This window comes from Ammospiza caudacuta, chromosome 25 (assembly GCF_027887145.1).
Source record: "Ammospiza caudacuta isolate bAmmCau1 chromosome 25, bAmmCau1.pri, whole genome shotgun sequence".
Classification (NCBI taxonomy): Eukaryota; Metazoa; Chordata; class Aves; order Passeriformes; family Passerellidae; genus Ammospiza; species Ammospiza caudacuta.
In genome coordinates, this window is record NC_080617.1 from 6,340,982 (window position 1) to 6,356,642 (window position 15,661).

The following is a 15,661-nucleotide window of genomic DNA, read 5'->3' on the forward strand; positions in this document are numbered from 1 at the left end:
CTGAGGAATCCCCAAAGATCCTTCCTGGACAAGTGACAGACACCCAAGGAGAGCCAAAATCCTCTGCCAGAGCCAGGGGACAGCCAGGGGACAGCCCTGTCCTGCCAAAGCCGTGCCACTCCAGCTCTTTGCCCAGCCTGGGTGATGACAATCCCAGCCCCACAGTCCCTGCTGCATCCAGGGAAATGCCTGTGGTGCCTCCCTTTCATCTCCTGCCTGGCAGCAGATTAAAATTCCATCAATTCAGCGCTGGAGAAGGTGCAGGGGAGGAGCAGGAGCACCAGGAATGGACAAGGGGGGGTTCAGCACCTCGCTGGAGCTGCCTGCACTGAGATTGGGGAACCCCAAATCCAGGCTGGGCTGGAAGGAGCAGGATTTGGGCACAGTGCAGGGATATTTGAGCTGGAAGGAGCAGGATTTGGGTACTGCCCTGCACAGATAACTGGGCTGGAAGGATCAGGATTTGGGCACAGTGCAGGGATATTTGAGCTGGAAGGAGCAGGATTTGGGTACTGCCCTGCACAGATAACTGGGCTGGAAGGATCAGGATTTGGGCACAGTGCAGGGATATTTGAGCTGGAAGGAGCAGGATTTGGGCACAGCCCTGCAGGGATAACTGGGCTGGAAGGAGCAGGATTTGGGCACTGTCCTGGGGCTGGAAGGAGCAGGATTTGGGCACAATGCAGGGATAACTGGGCTGGAAGGGGCAGGATTTGGGCACAGCTAGACTGGGCTGGAAGGAGCAGGATTTGGGCACAATGCAGGGATGGATGGGTTGAAGGAGCAGGATTTGGGCACAATGCAGGGATAACTGGAAGGAGCAGCATTTGGGCACAATGCAGGGATATTTGGGCTGGAAGGAGCAGGATTTTGGCCCAGCCATGTAGGGAGTGGCTCCAGGCCAGGCTGCTGCTTCCCCTGGGCCTTCCTTTGGCAGAACACGAGGCTGGGCAGGAGACATTGCTGGGCTCAGGCTCCTGTGGCGCCTCCCCCGTGGGCTGCACACCTGGAGCAGCACCACAAACCCCAGATTCTGGTACCAGAGATGCCACTCAGCTCCAGGAAGGCAAAGCTGAGGTCCCAGCAGGATGTGCCTCCGTGCCAGCAGCAGCTTTCCCATTCTGCAGAGGGAAATCCAAGTCCCCCAGCAGTGGGATGCAGGGATTGGCACACAAACCAAGGATTCCCTGCCTGCCTGGACCTCATCCTGAACCAAGGCTGAGCCCCACACATGGGACAGGCAGTGTTTTGCTCCAGAGGCTCCTGGCAGATGTGACAAGGCTGGTGCCTGTCATGCCACTGCCTCCCAGACTCCCCCAGGAGGGTTTTGGATGTGTCCTGGTATTTTTCCAGAGCCTGAACACAGTAACACCACAATCCCTTGGCTTTTTCCTCTCTCCCTTTCCAAATAAAGGAGGAACATCGCTCTATTCCATCCCCACGACATCTGCCACGCCCAGCAGGTGCCCTGGGATGTCACCACCACACTGATGTCCCCTCTGAGGGCTCAGGTCCCGGGTTTCATGGCACAACCCACGCTCTGCTTGCCCTTTCCCTGTCCCCTCTCCCTTCCCACCACCTGCCAGAGCTTTTTGGGGTGTCCTGGTCCCTCTGGGCTCCCTCTGAGCCTCCTGCTCCTCCCCAGCCCATCACTATTCAAGTCACACCGCGCCCGTCACGCGTCCCCCCGGCTGCCAATTAAGTCGCAGCTCTAATTACGCACTCGGGCTCCGCAGCCGCTCCAGACGGACACCTGGGAGCCGCCAGCTGTCCCACCCCTCACAGCCAGCCCTCCTCACTGCTCCGGGCCCTGCTGGGGCCGAGCACCGAGCCCGCAGCGCGGTGACACCGAAAACTGTCCCTAAATGGGTGTGGGAGCATTGGGAGGGGATTTCTGTGCAGCCCACAGGGAAACGGGGGTGGGTGTCCCCCAAAAGGGACAGTCCCAGCTCTGTGGGGGTGTGGGGTACAGAGGGGTGTGCTGGGAGGGGCAGGGGGTCCAGGAGGTACAGGGGGTACAGAGGGTACCGGGGGTACAGGGGGTTCTGGGGGTGCAAGGAGTGAAGGGTACACAGGGGGTTCTGGGGGTTCAGGGGTTTCAGGGGGTGCAGAAAGTGCGGGATGCAGAGGGTTCAGGGTGTACAGGGGGTACACAGGGTACAAGGGCTTCAGGAGGTGCAGGAGATGCAGGGAATGAGGGGTACAGGGGGTTCTGGGGGTTCAGGGGATGCAGCAAGTGCAGGATACAGGAGGTTCAAGAGATACGGGGGTTCTGGGGGTTCAGGAGGTGCAGAGGGTGCGGGGAGTGCGGGATACAGAGGTTTGTGGGGGTTCTGGGGATGCAGAAAGTGCGGGACACAGGGGATTCAGGAGGTACCGGGGGTTCAGGGGGTACAGGAGATTCAGGGGGTTCGGGAGATGCAGGACACAGAGGGTTCAGGGGGTTCAGGAGGTGCAGGGGGTACGGGGGCTACAGGAGATTCGGGGCTTTCCGGGGATTCAGGAGGTGCGGGCAATGCTGGGAGCCCCCTTATCCCAGCCCTACCGAACGCCGCTGCTGCCATCTGCCGACCCCGCCCCGGCTGCGGCCCCGCGGAGCGCAGGGAGGGGATGGGGGGCACAGCCGGGACCCCCCGACATCCCCCGGCACCCCCGGACAGGACCCGCACCCCCTCCGGGCCCGCTGCGCCCCGCGGGTTCTGCTGCAGGGGATGGGGACAGCCGGGCTGGCCGGGAGGGGACAGGAGGGGACAGGAGGGGACAGGAGGGGACAGGACAGGGGTGTCTCCGCTCGGAGCCCCCCCGGATCGGGGACCCCCGGCCGAGCCCCCCGGCCCCGCCGCGTCCCCGCGGGTCCCTCGGTCACCCCATAGAAAGGGCCGAGAAGCCACCAGAGGGAGCCCTGGGGACAGCGGTGGCGCTGGTGGCACCGATGGTGGCGCTGGTGGCGCTGCCGATGGCGTTTAACCCCTGCGTTCCTTTCAGCGGGGGAACAAGGGACAAATCCGTGTGCAGACCCCTCCCAGCGTCACCCATGCCTGCACGATGGGACCGTGCCCTTCCCGGGGTGGCAGTGCCACCTCCACAGCCCAGGGTGGGACACCCAGGGACGAGCTGCAGCCCCCAGGCAGCCCCGGGCATGGCCTGACCCCCCCAGCAGGGCCCAAACTGGGAGAACTGGGCAGAGCTCGGGGACAGGACTGAGCCCAGACTGTCCCAAAGCACCGGGCACAGGGGTGGCACCGCTGAGGGCACCTGGCCAGGTGCCACATGGTGTCCCCAGGAGCACCGACCTTGGCTGGCAGGGAGAAGGGAGCGGGATGTGCTGCAGGGTGGCACCATGGGGATATGGGGACACGGGGATACAAGGACACAGGGACATGGGGACAGAGGGACATGGGGGACACAAGGACACGGGGACAAGGGGACACAAGGACACAGGGACACGGGACATGGGGATACGAGGACATGGGGATATGGGGGACACTTGGCGCATGGGGACACAGGGATACGGGGACATGGGACATGGGGACATGGAGGTGTGGGGGTCACGGGGATGTGGGGACATGGGGACAGAAGGACAGGGGGACATGGAGATACAGGGATATGGGGGCATGGAGACATGTGGATATGGGGGACACAGGGACACAGGGACATGGGGGATATGGGGACACAGGGGACATGGGGTCACTGGGACCTGGGGACAGGGGACATGGGGACATGGGGACACAAGAATACAGGGGACACGGGGACAGGGGGATATGGGGCACACAGGGACATGTGGATATGGGGGACACAGGAACATGGAGATATGGGGATACAGGGATATGGGGGACACGGGGTCACAGGGATACAGGGACACGGGGATACAGGGGACACGGGGAAATGGGGACACAGGGACATGGGGGACACAAGGACACAGGATGGAGCTGCCCCGTTATGAAATGTTATGAAACGTCAAGGTTTAGCGAGAGAGTGGCTCCTGATCCCGATGAGATGGGGCATCACAAAGGGCTTTGTATTCCAGGAAGCCTATTAGAGATTTAAATTATACAAATGGGCTTTTTCCCAAAGATCCTCATTATCTCCGTATTTGCCTTTAATCCCCGGCTCTTCCCGCAGCCCCTGCCCCATCCTGGCCCGCTTACCTTGGCCCTGTGTCACAGGGACAGGGACAGGGACACGCTCTGGGGACAGCATGGGCCCACGGGGAGGGGTCTGTGGGGTATTTGGGACCCCCTGGTTGTGCTCACTGGTACAACGAGGGGCTGAGCCCCTCCTGCTTTGCCCTGTCCCAGTTTGGCCCAGTATCCCAGAAGGTTTTAGGGACGGTGCCTGTTGTGTGCTGAGCACCAAACCCCCCTGGACACACCCACGGCCATCCTGGGTACACCTGCAATCCTTCAGTGCCACCTTGGCTCTGTGGGCACCCACGAGGACACTCCCGTGGGCACTGGGGGCTGACGAGGGCGGTGAGGCTGATGCTGGACCCCAAATCTTGGAGCTCTGAGCACCCTGAGCATCACTGAGCCCCATCAGCTTGGGGACAACAGCCAGGGCCAGGCTGAGGCCACCACACACTGCTGGGGGCACACAGAGGGGTGTGGGTGCCCTGAACCCCGTCCTGGGGCACAGGGACACCACAATGTCCCCTCCTGGCTGTCCCCTTCATGGGGTGTCCCTTCCCGAGGTGTCCATAACCCCACAACATTTTGGGGTGGAGGGGGTGGGAGCCGGGCAGGATGAGCTGCCCCCCATGCCAGGGACCCCATAAATCGCTGAGGGGGTTTGGTGTCCCTGCTGTGCCCCCCTCGTGGGCATTATCCTGCCCGTCCCTCCTGCAATCCCTTCCAGCTCGGGGATTATTTGGGTTTAGGGTCGGGCTGCAGTCGGAAATGGGATGCTTTCAGATCAGCCTGCGTCACTTGTGCCTCTGCCACTCGTGCCCAGGGGGATTAAAATAGATATGGAGATTATCAGAGGGGGGCTGGCACCCCCACACTGGGGCCACCACTGTCCCCCACCCTGCTGCCTGTGGGGGGCTCAGTTCCAGCCCCCCAGAATAGCAAAAACATCTCCCTTTTCCTCACCTTTCTGCCTATACCCCATCCCAACCCATCCCCAAATCTCCTACAACAGGAGAGGTGAAACCACCACTGCAGCACCTCCCCTGCCCAGCTCCCGTGTTCCCAGCACAATCCCATTCCCAAAATGCTGCACTGGGCTGGATCCCAGCACCCAAATCCCCTACCTGGAGCTCAGGGCTGGATCCCAGTGCCCAAACCCCAAATCTGGAGCTCAGGGCTGGATCCCAGTGCCCAAATCCCATACCTGGTTCTCAGAGAGAGTTCCCAGTGCCCAAACCTGGAGCTCAGGGAGGGTTCCCAGTGCCCAAATCCCTGCTTGGAGCTCAGGGCTGGATCCCAGTGCCCAAACCCCAAACCTGGAGCTCAGGGCTGGATCCCAGTGCCCAAATCTGGAGCTCAGGGCTGGATCCCAGTGCCCAAACCCCAAACCTGGAGCTCTGGGCTGGATCCCAGCACCCAAACCTGGAGCTCAGGGCTGGATCCCAGTGCCCAAATCTGGAGCTCAGGGCTGGATCCCAGTGCCCAAACCCCAAACCTGGAGCTCAGGGAGGGTTCCCAGTGCCCAAATCCCTGCTTGGAGCTCAGGGCTGGATCCCAGTGCCCAAATCCCAAACCTGGAGCTCAGGGAGGGTTCCCACGTTCATGAGTGGGAATTTTTCATTCCTGTGCTGTATCAGGGCTTGGGCTGCTCCTGTTCTCCACTGCTGTTTGGTCCAGAGCTGCCCACTGGTGTTCCAAGGCACCCTCACGGGTGCTGTGCCAGGACTGCTCCCCATCTCCTGCTCTGGCTTTGAAGGTTTGAATGGTGTAATAACAAAATAATCACAGGGTGAAAATGTAGATTTTAGGATTTTTGGTATGGGGGTTATGGGGACAAGATGGAGGAATCTGGGCATGTCCAGCCTTTCTCCTTCTTCTCCTTGTGCTTCTTCTTCTCCTTCTTGTTCTCCATTTTCTGCAGTGATGTTGGCACTTTGGGATTGGTTTAGAGTAGAAGTGCCCTGTCTAACACAGGTGATAGGTATTGGGAATTAAGTGTAAATATGTTATATAATATATATATAAATAGCATAAATATATAAATATATACTTAATAAATATATATTTAGCAAATATATATTTAGGTATTTATTTATTTAATAATGATATTGTAGTTCATATATTATTTATTTTAATAAATATCTATTTATATATATTTTACATATTATAATTATATAAATATATATTTAAATATATATTTAATAAATATATATATTTAGTAAATTTAAATTTATATATTCATTTATTTTAATAATTATATTGTAGTTTATATATTATTTATTTAAATAAAGATATAAATATTTATATATAAAAATAAAGATATAAATATTTATATATAAAATGTGTATTTATAATATTTATATAAAAATACATAAATATATATTTATAATATGTAAATATATAAAATATATATTTATATATTTATTTATTTTAATAATGATATTTCAGTTTATATATTATTTATTTTTATAAATATATAAATATGTATTTATATGTATTTTTACATATATATTTCTATATATTTTACATATTATAATTATATAAATATACATTATTATATATATTATAAATAGTATAAAAGGACAACACCGCCTCAGGGGCGGTCAGAGTGCCTGTGGCTGCCCTGCTGAGCAGACCTTGGCCGGGCAGAAAGAAAATTTTATAGAGAAGAATTAATAAAAATAAAATTTTACAGATAAGAATTAATAAACAACCTCAAGACCGAAAAGTGAAGAGTCCAGCCTCTCCTCTCTCGAAGCAGAGACACCGTGCACATCTGGGGGCAGCAATTAACAACCAAAACCCGAGGGCTGGGAGGGTCAGCCACAGTTTTTGAATGCCCAGGAGATTTTGGGGTGAATTAACCCCACGTTGGCTCCTTCCCCCAGCTGCCCACGGCGCAGCAGCCACCCCAGCACGTCCCTGCTCCCCCGTGGGGCCCTGCCTTTAATCCCCTGATGCATTTTTGTTTGTGCAATTCCAAGGAGAGTGGCTCCTGCTCCCATCTGCCCCTGCCATCTGCTGCCCAGGGCTCTGCAGAGGAGGGAGCTGCTCCTGGAGCCCAGCTGGGCACGGCAGCTCCTCGTGGGCAGCATCTGTGCCCGCTGCAGCCCTTTCCCTGGCTCCCAGAGCCACTTTGCTCCTTGCTGGGCTCACTGGGGATGCTCTGCTGCCCTCACCCGAGGCCTGGGGACAGCCAGCCCAGAATGTCCCTTTCTAGTCCCAAAATGTCCCTTTCTGGTCCCAAAATGTCCCTTTCTAGTCTCAAAAAAACTGGCCTGGCACATTCTGGGGCCAGTGGAGACTGCGTGTCCCAGTGCTCCAAGTGCTTCAAGTGTTCCTAAAGCTCCCAGTGCCCAAAGACTTTCCAGTGCTCCCAGTGTTCTCAGTCCCCCAAGATTTCTCAATGTTCCCAATGCCCAAAGACCTCCCAGTGCTTCCAGTGCTCCTTCCCAGTGTTCCCAGTGCTCTGAGCCTTCCCAATCCCCAAAACTTTCCAGTTCTCACAGTGTTCCCAGTGCCCAAAAACCTCCCAGTATTCCCAGTTCTCCCAGTGTTCCCAGTGCTCCCAGTGTCTGAAAACCACCCAGTGTTCCCAGTGCTTTGAGCCTTCCCAATCCCCAAAATTTTCCAGTTCTCACAGTGTTCCCAGTGCCCAAAAACCTCCCAATATTCCCAGTGTTCCCAGTGCTCCCAGTGCCTGAAAACCGCCCAGTGTTCCCAGTGCTCTGAGCCTTCCCATTCCCCAAGACCTTCCAGTTCTCACAGTGCTCCCAGTGCCCCAAAACCTCCCAGTGTTCCCGTTATTCCCAGTGTTCCCAGTGCTCCCAGTGCCCCAAAACCTCCCAGTGTTCCCAGTGTTTACAGTGCCCAAAACCCGCCCAGTGTTCCCAATGTTCCCGCTATTCCCAGTGCTCCCAGTGCCTGAAAACCACCCAGTATTCCCAGTGCTCCCAGTGCCCAAAATCCTTCCAGTGTCCCCAGTGTTCCCAGTGCCTGAAAACCATCCAGTATTCTCAGTATTCCCAGTATTCCCAGTATTCCCAATGTTCCCAGTGATGCTGCCGGTGGTGCCCCCGGTACCGGTGGTGCCCCCCCGTCCCCCGGCGCTGCGGCGGGCGCTCCCGGGCTGCGGTGGCGGCGGCGACGGCGGCCGTGTCCGGGCAGGTAGGAGGAGGTGGCGGGGACGAGGGGACCGGGGTTGGACACGCACACACAGGAACGGGGGGCACGGAGGAACCGCAGAGCCCCGGGCACCGGCACCGACCCAGCCCCGGGCACCGGCACCGACCAACCCCGGGCACCGGCACCGACCCAGCCCCGGGCACCGGCACCGACCCAGCCCCGGGCACCGGCACCGACCGACCCCGGGCACCGGCACCGACCCAGCCCGGGCACCGGCACCGACCCAGCCCCGGGCACCGGCACTGACCAACCCCGGGCACCGGCACCGACCAACCCCGGGCACCGGCACCGACCAGCCCCGGGCACCGGCACCGACCCAGCCCCCGCCCCGCCGCCCTCCGGGGATGTCTGATTTGGGGGGGTTCCTTGCAAAGCCCTCTCGGGGTGCAGAGCCCCCCACGGGTTCCCTCCCGGGCTTTGGGGAGGGGTCACAGACCCCCCCGGGTGTTGCGGGTGGGGGTCGTGGGGACAAAACCGGGGATCCCTGAGTGGGGTGGGGCAGGCAGATCCTTCCCCGGGGTGCTGGAGCGGGGCTGGGGTCGTGAGGGGGGTGATGGAGAGACCCTATGGGATCCCTGTGATGGAGAGACCCTGAGGGGTCCCCCCCAAAACTGGGGGGTCCTGGCTGCTCATCCTGGGGGTCGCATTTTCCCTGAGATCTGAAGGAATTTGGGGGGTTTGAGGGTGCTGGGGTCTCTCCCTGCTCTGGATAAGGCAGCTCCAGGCAGTGAAGCCCCCATTGCACCCCAGGATGGTGGCAGTGAAGCCCCCATTGCACCCCAGGATGGTGGCAGCGGGTCAAGGTCACCGCAGAGTCCCCATGGTGGGTGTTGGACACCTCCCTGTGAGCTGAACCCGCTGGGGACACCCCGGGGCAGGGACAGAGCCCCGAGCAGGTCCCTGCCGCCCCCAGCCCTTCCCGGGGCTCCGGAGGCATCAAATATGAACGGGGAGAGCGGAGGAGCTGAAAATAACCCAGCTCCAGGGGATCTGACCCAGATCCGGCCATCCCAAAGCTGGGCCGGACCCAGAACCGCCGGCACGGCTCTGTCCCCTCCTCGGGGCCGCCTGATCCCACCTAAATATCACCTATCTATTATGCAAATGAGCTCAGAGGGATAATTACGCAAACAGGAGGGGGCTGGCGCTGCCTGGTGCTCCCCGAGCGCTCAGAGCGGCCGGCGGGGATGGAGGGAGCAGCATCGGCCCCTGGCTGGGTGTGCGGGGGCTGCCAGCGAGCTCTGCCCCGTCCCTGTCCCCTCCTGTAGCGCACAGGGACCCCCCGAGCCCGGCCAGACCCTTTGTCCCCCCAATTCTCGCGTCCCCAACCCCGTCCCAGCGCGATGGGGAAGCAGAACAGCAAACTCCGCCCGGAGATGCTCCAGGACCTGCGGGAAAACACAGAATTCTCCGACCTGGAGCTGCAGGGCTGGTACAAAGGGTTCCTGAAGGACTGTCCCTCGGGCATGCTGGATGTGGAGGAGTTCAAGAAGATCTACGCCAACTTCTTCCCCTACGGCGACGCCTCCAAGTTCGCCGAGCACGTTTTCCGCACCTTCGACACCAACGGCGACGGCACCATCGACTTCAGGGAGTTCATCATCGCCCTGAGCGTCACCTCCCGCGGCAAGCTCGAGCAGAAGCTCATGTGGGCCTTCAGCATGTACGACCTGGATGGCAACGGCTACATCAGCCGGGAGGAGATGCTGGAGATCGTGCAGGTACCGACCGGGCTGCCCCGTGCAGGTACCGGGCTGTCCCGTCCCACCCGCCGTGTGCTCCGGGCGTCGCCTCCTGGGATGAGGTTGGGTTGGGGATGAGGTTGGGTTGGGGATTTCACCCCCTGGAACCCCCCAGAACAGGGTTTTGCTGGAGCAAGGATGAAGCTGTTGATGCTTGGCAGCTGTGGGTGCAGGGGTTGTTTTATCCTGGAGCATCCTGAGCCCTTCCCTGCATGGGGATGTCCCTTTGTCATCCCAGGACTCTCCCGTGCTTCCAGGTCAGGCTGCTGTTCCCCAGCACACCTGGTGGTGTTGAAAAATGGGCAGGAGATGCTCTCCTTGCCCTAATCCCAACCTGGTCATTCTCAGGGGCATCCCAGTGGCCAAATCCTCCCTGCAGGAGCAGCTCCTGGGAGCTGAAGCCCTCACAGCCCAATGCCATGGGAAGGGTGACAAACACCCGCCCCATTGCCAGGAAAACAAAGCCCAGGGGTCATTTTATGCTGGAGCATCCCCGAGTCATTCCCTGCATGGGGATGTCCCTTTGTCATCTCGTCCAGGGGCTCTCCCGTGCCCCTACGGTGGGCAGTTGTCCCCTCATCCTCCGTGATTGTGATTCCAGGGTGGGTTGTTGTCTCCCAGCACACCTGGTGGGGTTGGCAAATGGGCAGGAGATGCTCTCCTTGCCCAGATCCCAACCTGGTGGTCCTCAGGGGCGTCCCAGTGGCCAAATCCTCCCTGCAGGAGCAGCTCCTGGGAGCTGAAGCCCCGATCCCATGGCAAGGGTGACAAACACCAGCCCCATTGCCAGGAGAACAAAGGCCAGAGCTGTGTCCTTGTCCCAGGTGGGCAATACCAGGAGCCCACCCTGACCCACCCTGACCCCCTGTCCTTCCCCCAGGCCATCTACAAAATGGTCTCCTCTGTCATGAACATGCCTGAAGACGAATCCACGCCGGAGAAAAGGACGGACAAAATCTTCCGACAGATGGACACTAATAACGACGGTAAATGAGAGGAGCTGCAGGGGATTAGGGAGAGGTCTCATGGCTAAATCCAGGGTATCAGGAGGAGCTGATTAAATGGCTCATGTCCGAGGGGCTGGGGGTGCTGGGTGCTCCCCCCCCGGGGTGGGGAGGGGTCCGTGGGCTGCTCTGGGTGGTCTCTGGTGGTCGCTGGGAGGTGCCTGAGCTGTGTCCCCTTCCCCATAGGGAAGCTGTCGCTGGAGGAGTTCATCAGAGGGGCCAAGAGTGACCCGTCCATCGTGCGCCTGCTGCAGTGTGACCCCAGCGGGGCCATGCAGTTCTGAGCCCCCCGGAGCCCCCCCTGGCACCCCCCACCCTGCTGATGGTCACTGTCCCTCGCCCAGCCCCTGCTGTCCCCGCTGTGCCCCCACAGCCCCTGTGGGATGGGAGATGGAGCCTGGATGGTATTGGGGTGAGGGGGGCTGTCCCCATCCCTGGGGGTCCTGCACTGGTTTTACTGGTGGCAGGTGAAGGCAGGGAGTGCCCTGAGTGAGGACAGACCCCCTGAGGACAGACCCCCCGAGTGAGGACAGAGCCCCCAGAACCGGGGCTTGGAGCAGGGACAGCCCAGCCTGGTGGGACAATGTGGGGACACAGCCCAGGGGACAAAGCCCCGTGGTTGGGGGGTCCCCAGCACCCAGCCCCGCATGGAGACACCCCCATGGGCAAGGCTGGGTCAGCCCCTTCCCCACAGGGTGGGCTGCAGGGGATGGGGCTGTGCTTCTGGGCTTCAATTCCTGCAGAATAAAGTTTGTGTCAGCGCAGTCCGTGCTGGGAAAGGGGACACGGGGCCCCTGGGGACAGTTCCTCCCTGCAGGGTGTGGGTCCAGCCCAGTTCCATCCCTCAGTGCAGCCCCAGGATGGGCTCCTGTTCCGGGGGATCTGTCCACACATCCTGGAGGCAGCTGGGGCTGTGCTGGTGCTGGTACGGGGCAGGAACAGCCAGGACACATCCACAGGGTCATTTGCCCCTCAGAGCCGGGCAGTTTCTCCACTGTCCAGTCTCAGCAAGGCCAGGCACTGCCCAGGGCTGGGGCTTTCCACAGGAGCTTCCTGCAGAGAGACCTGGAAGCCAGAGAGAAGGATGAGAGTGGGAGCAGAGGGGTGGAAACCTCGGACCCACAGATCACCCCTGGACTGCCCCAGACCTGCAGGAGAGGGTTAGAGCTGAACCCATGGATCAGAAATCACCTCCAGCCCTACAGAGAAGGGGTTAGAGCTGAGCCCAGGAATCAGAAATCACCTCCAGCCCTACAGAGAAGGGGTTAGAGCTGAGCCCAGAATGCAGAAATCACCTTCAGCCCTTCAGGGGAGGGTTAGAGCTGAGCCCAAAAATTAGAAATCACCTTTAGCCCTGCAGGGGAGGGGTTGGGGCTGAGCTCAGGACCCAAAAATCACCTCCAGCCCTGCAGGGAAGGGGTTGAAGCTGAGCCCAGGAATCAGAAATCACCTCCAGCCCTACAGAGGAGGGGTTAGAGCTGAGCCCATGGATCAGAAATCACCTCCAGCCCTACAGAGGAGGGGTTAGAGCTGAGCCCATGGATCAGAAATCACCTCCATCCGGAGCATCCCGCGGCAGCAGCAGCAGCCCAGGCTCAGGAGCTCCAGGGTGAGCAGGAGGCAGCGGGTGCTGAAGAAGATCCCCGTGGCCTCCAGCAGGAGGGAGATGACCCAGAGGGACAGCGTGGAGCTCTGGGAGACAGGATGAGCATCACCCCCTGCACATCCTCCCCAGCCCGGCACATCCCCAGCCCCGGGGGGCACTCACGTAGACGCGGGTGGGGTCGAAGGGGCACTCGCGGCTCCCCGGGGCCAGGGTGGAGCTGCCGGCCGAGCAGGGGCCCAGCAGCAGCCGGCCCTGCGTGCCCAGGGTGAGCCCGACGGCCACGAGCAGCGCCAGCAGGCAGCACAGGCAGCACAGGCTGCTGCAGGAGCTCAGGGCCAGCAGGGCCCATTTCTGCAGGGGGACAGGAGAGGAGAGGCAGAGCGGGGATGTCCCTGCTCAGGATGGACCCGCAGAGGGGCTCTGGGGGCTGTGCAGCCTCCCTGGGTGATGGGAGAGGGGCTGGGGGTGCTTACCAGGGCAGCAGGGCCGAGGCACCGGGAGAGCAGCAGGGCACAGACCCCACAGGAGATGGGCTGTGGGGAAAAACAGGGGGGTCAGCCAGGAGCAGCCCCTGGGACACCGGGATCCTTTCCCAGCTGGGAATGGAGCAGAGATTCACCTCACACAGCAATGAGCCCCAGAGAGTTGAATTCCACAGGAAAAGTTTGTTTGATTCTCCAGGAAAGGAGGGTTGAATCCCCAGGAAAAGAGCGTTGAATTTCTCAGGAAAGGAGGGTTGAATCCCCCAGAAAAGAGCGTTGAATTTCCCAAAATAGGAGTGCTGAATTCCCCAGGAAAGGAGCATTGGATTCCCCAGGAAAGGAGCATTGGATTCCCCAGGAAAGAAGGGTTGGATTCCCCAGGAAAGAAGGGTTGAACCCTCCAGGAAAGAAGGGTTGAATTCCTCATGAAATGAGGGTTGAATCCCCCATGAAAGGAGTGTTGGATTCCCCAAGAAATGAGTGTTGGATTCTCCAGGAAAAGAGTGTTGAATCCCCCAGGAAAGGAGGGTTGAATTTCTCAAAAAAAGGAGTGCTGAATTCCCCAGGAAAGGAGGGTTGGATTCCCCAGGAAATGAGTGTAGAATTCCCCAGGAAAGGTTTGTTGAATCCCCCAGCAAAGGAGCATTGGATTCCCCAGGAAAGGAGCATTGAATTTCTCAGGAAAGGAGCATTGAACCCCCCAGCAAAGGAGGGTTGAATCCCTCATGAAATGAATGTAGAATTCCCCAGGAAAGGAGGGTTGGATTCCCCATGAAATGAATGTAGAATTCCCCAGGAAAGGAGGGTTGGATTCCCCATGAAATGAATGTAGAATTCCCCAGGAAAGGAGCATTGAACTCCCCAAGAAAGAAGTGTTGAGCCCCCCAGGAAAGGTTTATTTCAGGTGGGGAAGGGGAGACAGAGCAGCGTCCACCCTGCATCCCCTCTCCCCACCCTGCATCCCTCCCTCATCCCGACCCCTGCCCACGTCCCCCCGTGTCCCCAGCCCCGTTTTGGGCGGTACCAGCAGCGCAGCGATGACAGCGGCGCTGTTGGTGACACCGTAGTGCAGGGCGGCGGCGTCGCGGGCGCCGAGCACGAAGCGCAGCCCGGAGCCGTGCACCAGCGCCCCGCTGATGAAGATGAGGTGCCCGACGATGAGGAGGATGAGCCCCGTCTTCATCAGCACCGTTCGGTGCCTGCTGGGGTCCAGGTGGCCTGAGACAAAAGGGAGAGGAGGCTGTGGGGTGGCCAGCACCGAGCTGTCCCTACACAGGAATTTGGGGACAGCCCCAGAGGGGGATGAGGTGATGTGGAAGCCACCACTGGTCCAGCCAGCTCTGCTGGGGCTGGAGCAAAGGTGTGGGGCCAGTGGCCATGGGGACAGTGTCCCTGTGGGGCTGGGAAGGGCTGGGGCTGCTCAGGGTGATGAGGAAGCTCTGGGAGAGCAGCTGGCCCCAAATGGCAGCTCCAGGGCTGGGTCTGGCAGGCAGCGCTTGGAGGAGTGAGCGTGGGGCTGTTCCCTGTCTGGAACCCACCCTCACCCAGCCATCACCATCCTCACCCAGCCATCACCATCCTCACCCAGCCATCACCATCCTCACCCAGCCATCACCACCAGGGCTCAGCCCAGCTCCTCTCCTGACCGATCTGAGCCTCTCAGCTCTTCTCCCTCCCTCCCTGCCTCAGTTTCCCCCGCAGAGGGCAGGGATGGGGCTGTTCCCCCTCTGGAACCCCCCTCACCCAGCCATCACCACCAGGGCTCAGCCCAGCTCCTCCCCTGACTGATCCGAGCCCCTCAGCTCCTCTCCCTCCCTCCGTGCCTCAGTTTCCCCTGCAGAGGGCAGGGATGGAGCCCTCCCGTTGTGATCCGGACTCACCCACTCGGCACATCCTCACCGGGCCGGGATCAGCCCCTCAGAGCCCCTCGGATCCATCGGGTCTGGCACGGGGCAGGACCGGGACACCGGGGCCACCCGGAGCCACCCTGCTGCCGCTCCAGTTCCTGTCCGACCAGCTCCCCGGGACAAAGGGATAACTCCACCTTTTCCTGCGTGTCCCACCCTGCCCTCCCCTTGCTGCCGAGCCAGCAGCCGTGCCGTGACATGCCGTGCCGTGCCGTGCCATGCCGTGCCATTTCACCATTCCACCCTTCCTCACCTCCTCCCCATCCATCCCCATGCCCCCAGCAGCCCCCAAAGCCATGGATCCGGCCAGGACCCACGGGCTGAGGGTCTGGGAAGGGGCAGCCCTGGGGTGGGACAGTGCCAGGGACAGGGCAGCAGTGCCAGGACTGCCCTGCAGGGCCAGGGCAAAGCAGAGGGGTCGGGGCAGACGTGACTTGGCCAAAGGTGACTTAGGAGATGCTTTGGTGGCCCACAGGGAGCTTCCAGGGAAATTCCAGGCACTGGGATGGGGACGGGGCCTTGCTGGGGTGGCTGTGGGAGGGCCCACAGGGTCCAACAATTTAATTCCAGGGATAACTCTGGTTCCTGGGACTGCTCTGGGGAAAGAC

The 15,661-nt window shown here is 59.5% G+C and overlaps 2 protein-coding genes across 2 annotated transcripts; one reads left to right on the plus strand and one right to left on the minus strand.

Annotated features, from left to right (window-relative positions):
- The first annotated feature begins 9,655 nt into the window (after positions 1-9,655).
- On the plus strand, positions 9,656-11,342 carry HPCA (hippocalcin). Its single transcript, XM_058819743.1, has 3 exons — positions 9,656-10,033; positions 10,935-11,040; positions 11,245-11,342. The coding sequence occupies exons 1-3, from the start codon at positions 9,656-9,658 to the stop codon at positions 11,340-11,342; spliced, it is 582 nt and encodes a 193-aa protein (XP_058675726.1).
- A 182-nt stretch (positions 11,343-11,524) lies between these two features.
- On the minus strand, positions 11,525-15,114 carry TMEM54 (transmembrane protein 54). The gene is made up of 6 exons (XM_058819901.1): positions 15,027-15,114; positions 14,171-14,364; positions 13,138-13,197; positions 12,827-13,015; positions 12,613-12,750; positions 11,525-12,123 (listed from the first exon to the last, which is right to left on the minus strand). The coding sequence occupies exons 1-6, from the start codon at positions 15,037-15,039 to the stop codon at positions 12,031-12,033; spliced, it is 687 nt and encodes a 228-aa protein (XP_058675884.1). The 5' UTR covers positions 15,040-15,114; the 3' UTR covers positions 11,525-12,030.
- Between the last annotated feature and the right edge of the window lie 547 nt (positions 15,115-15,661).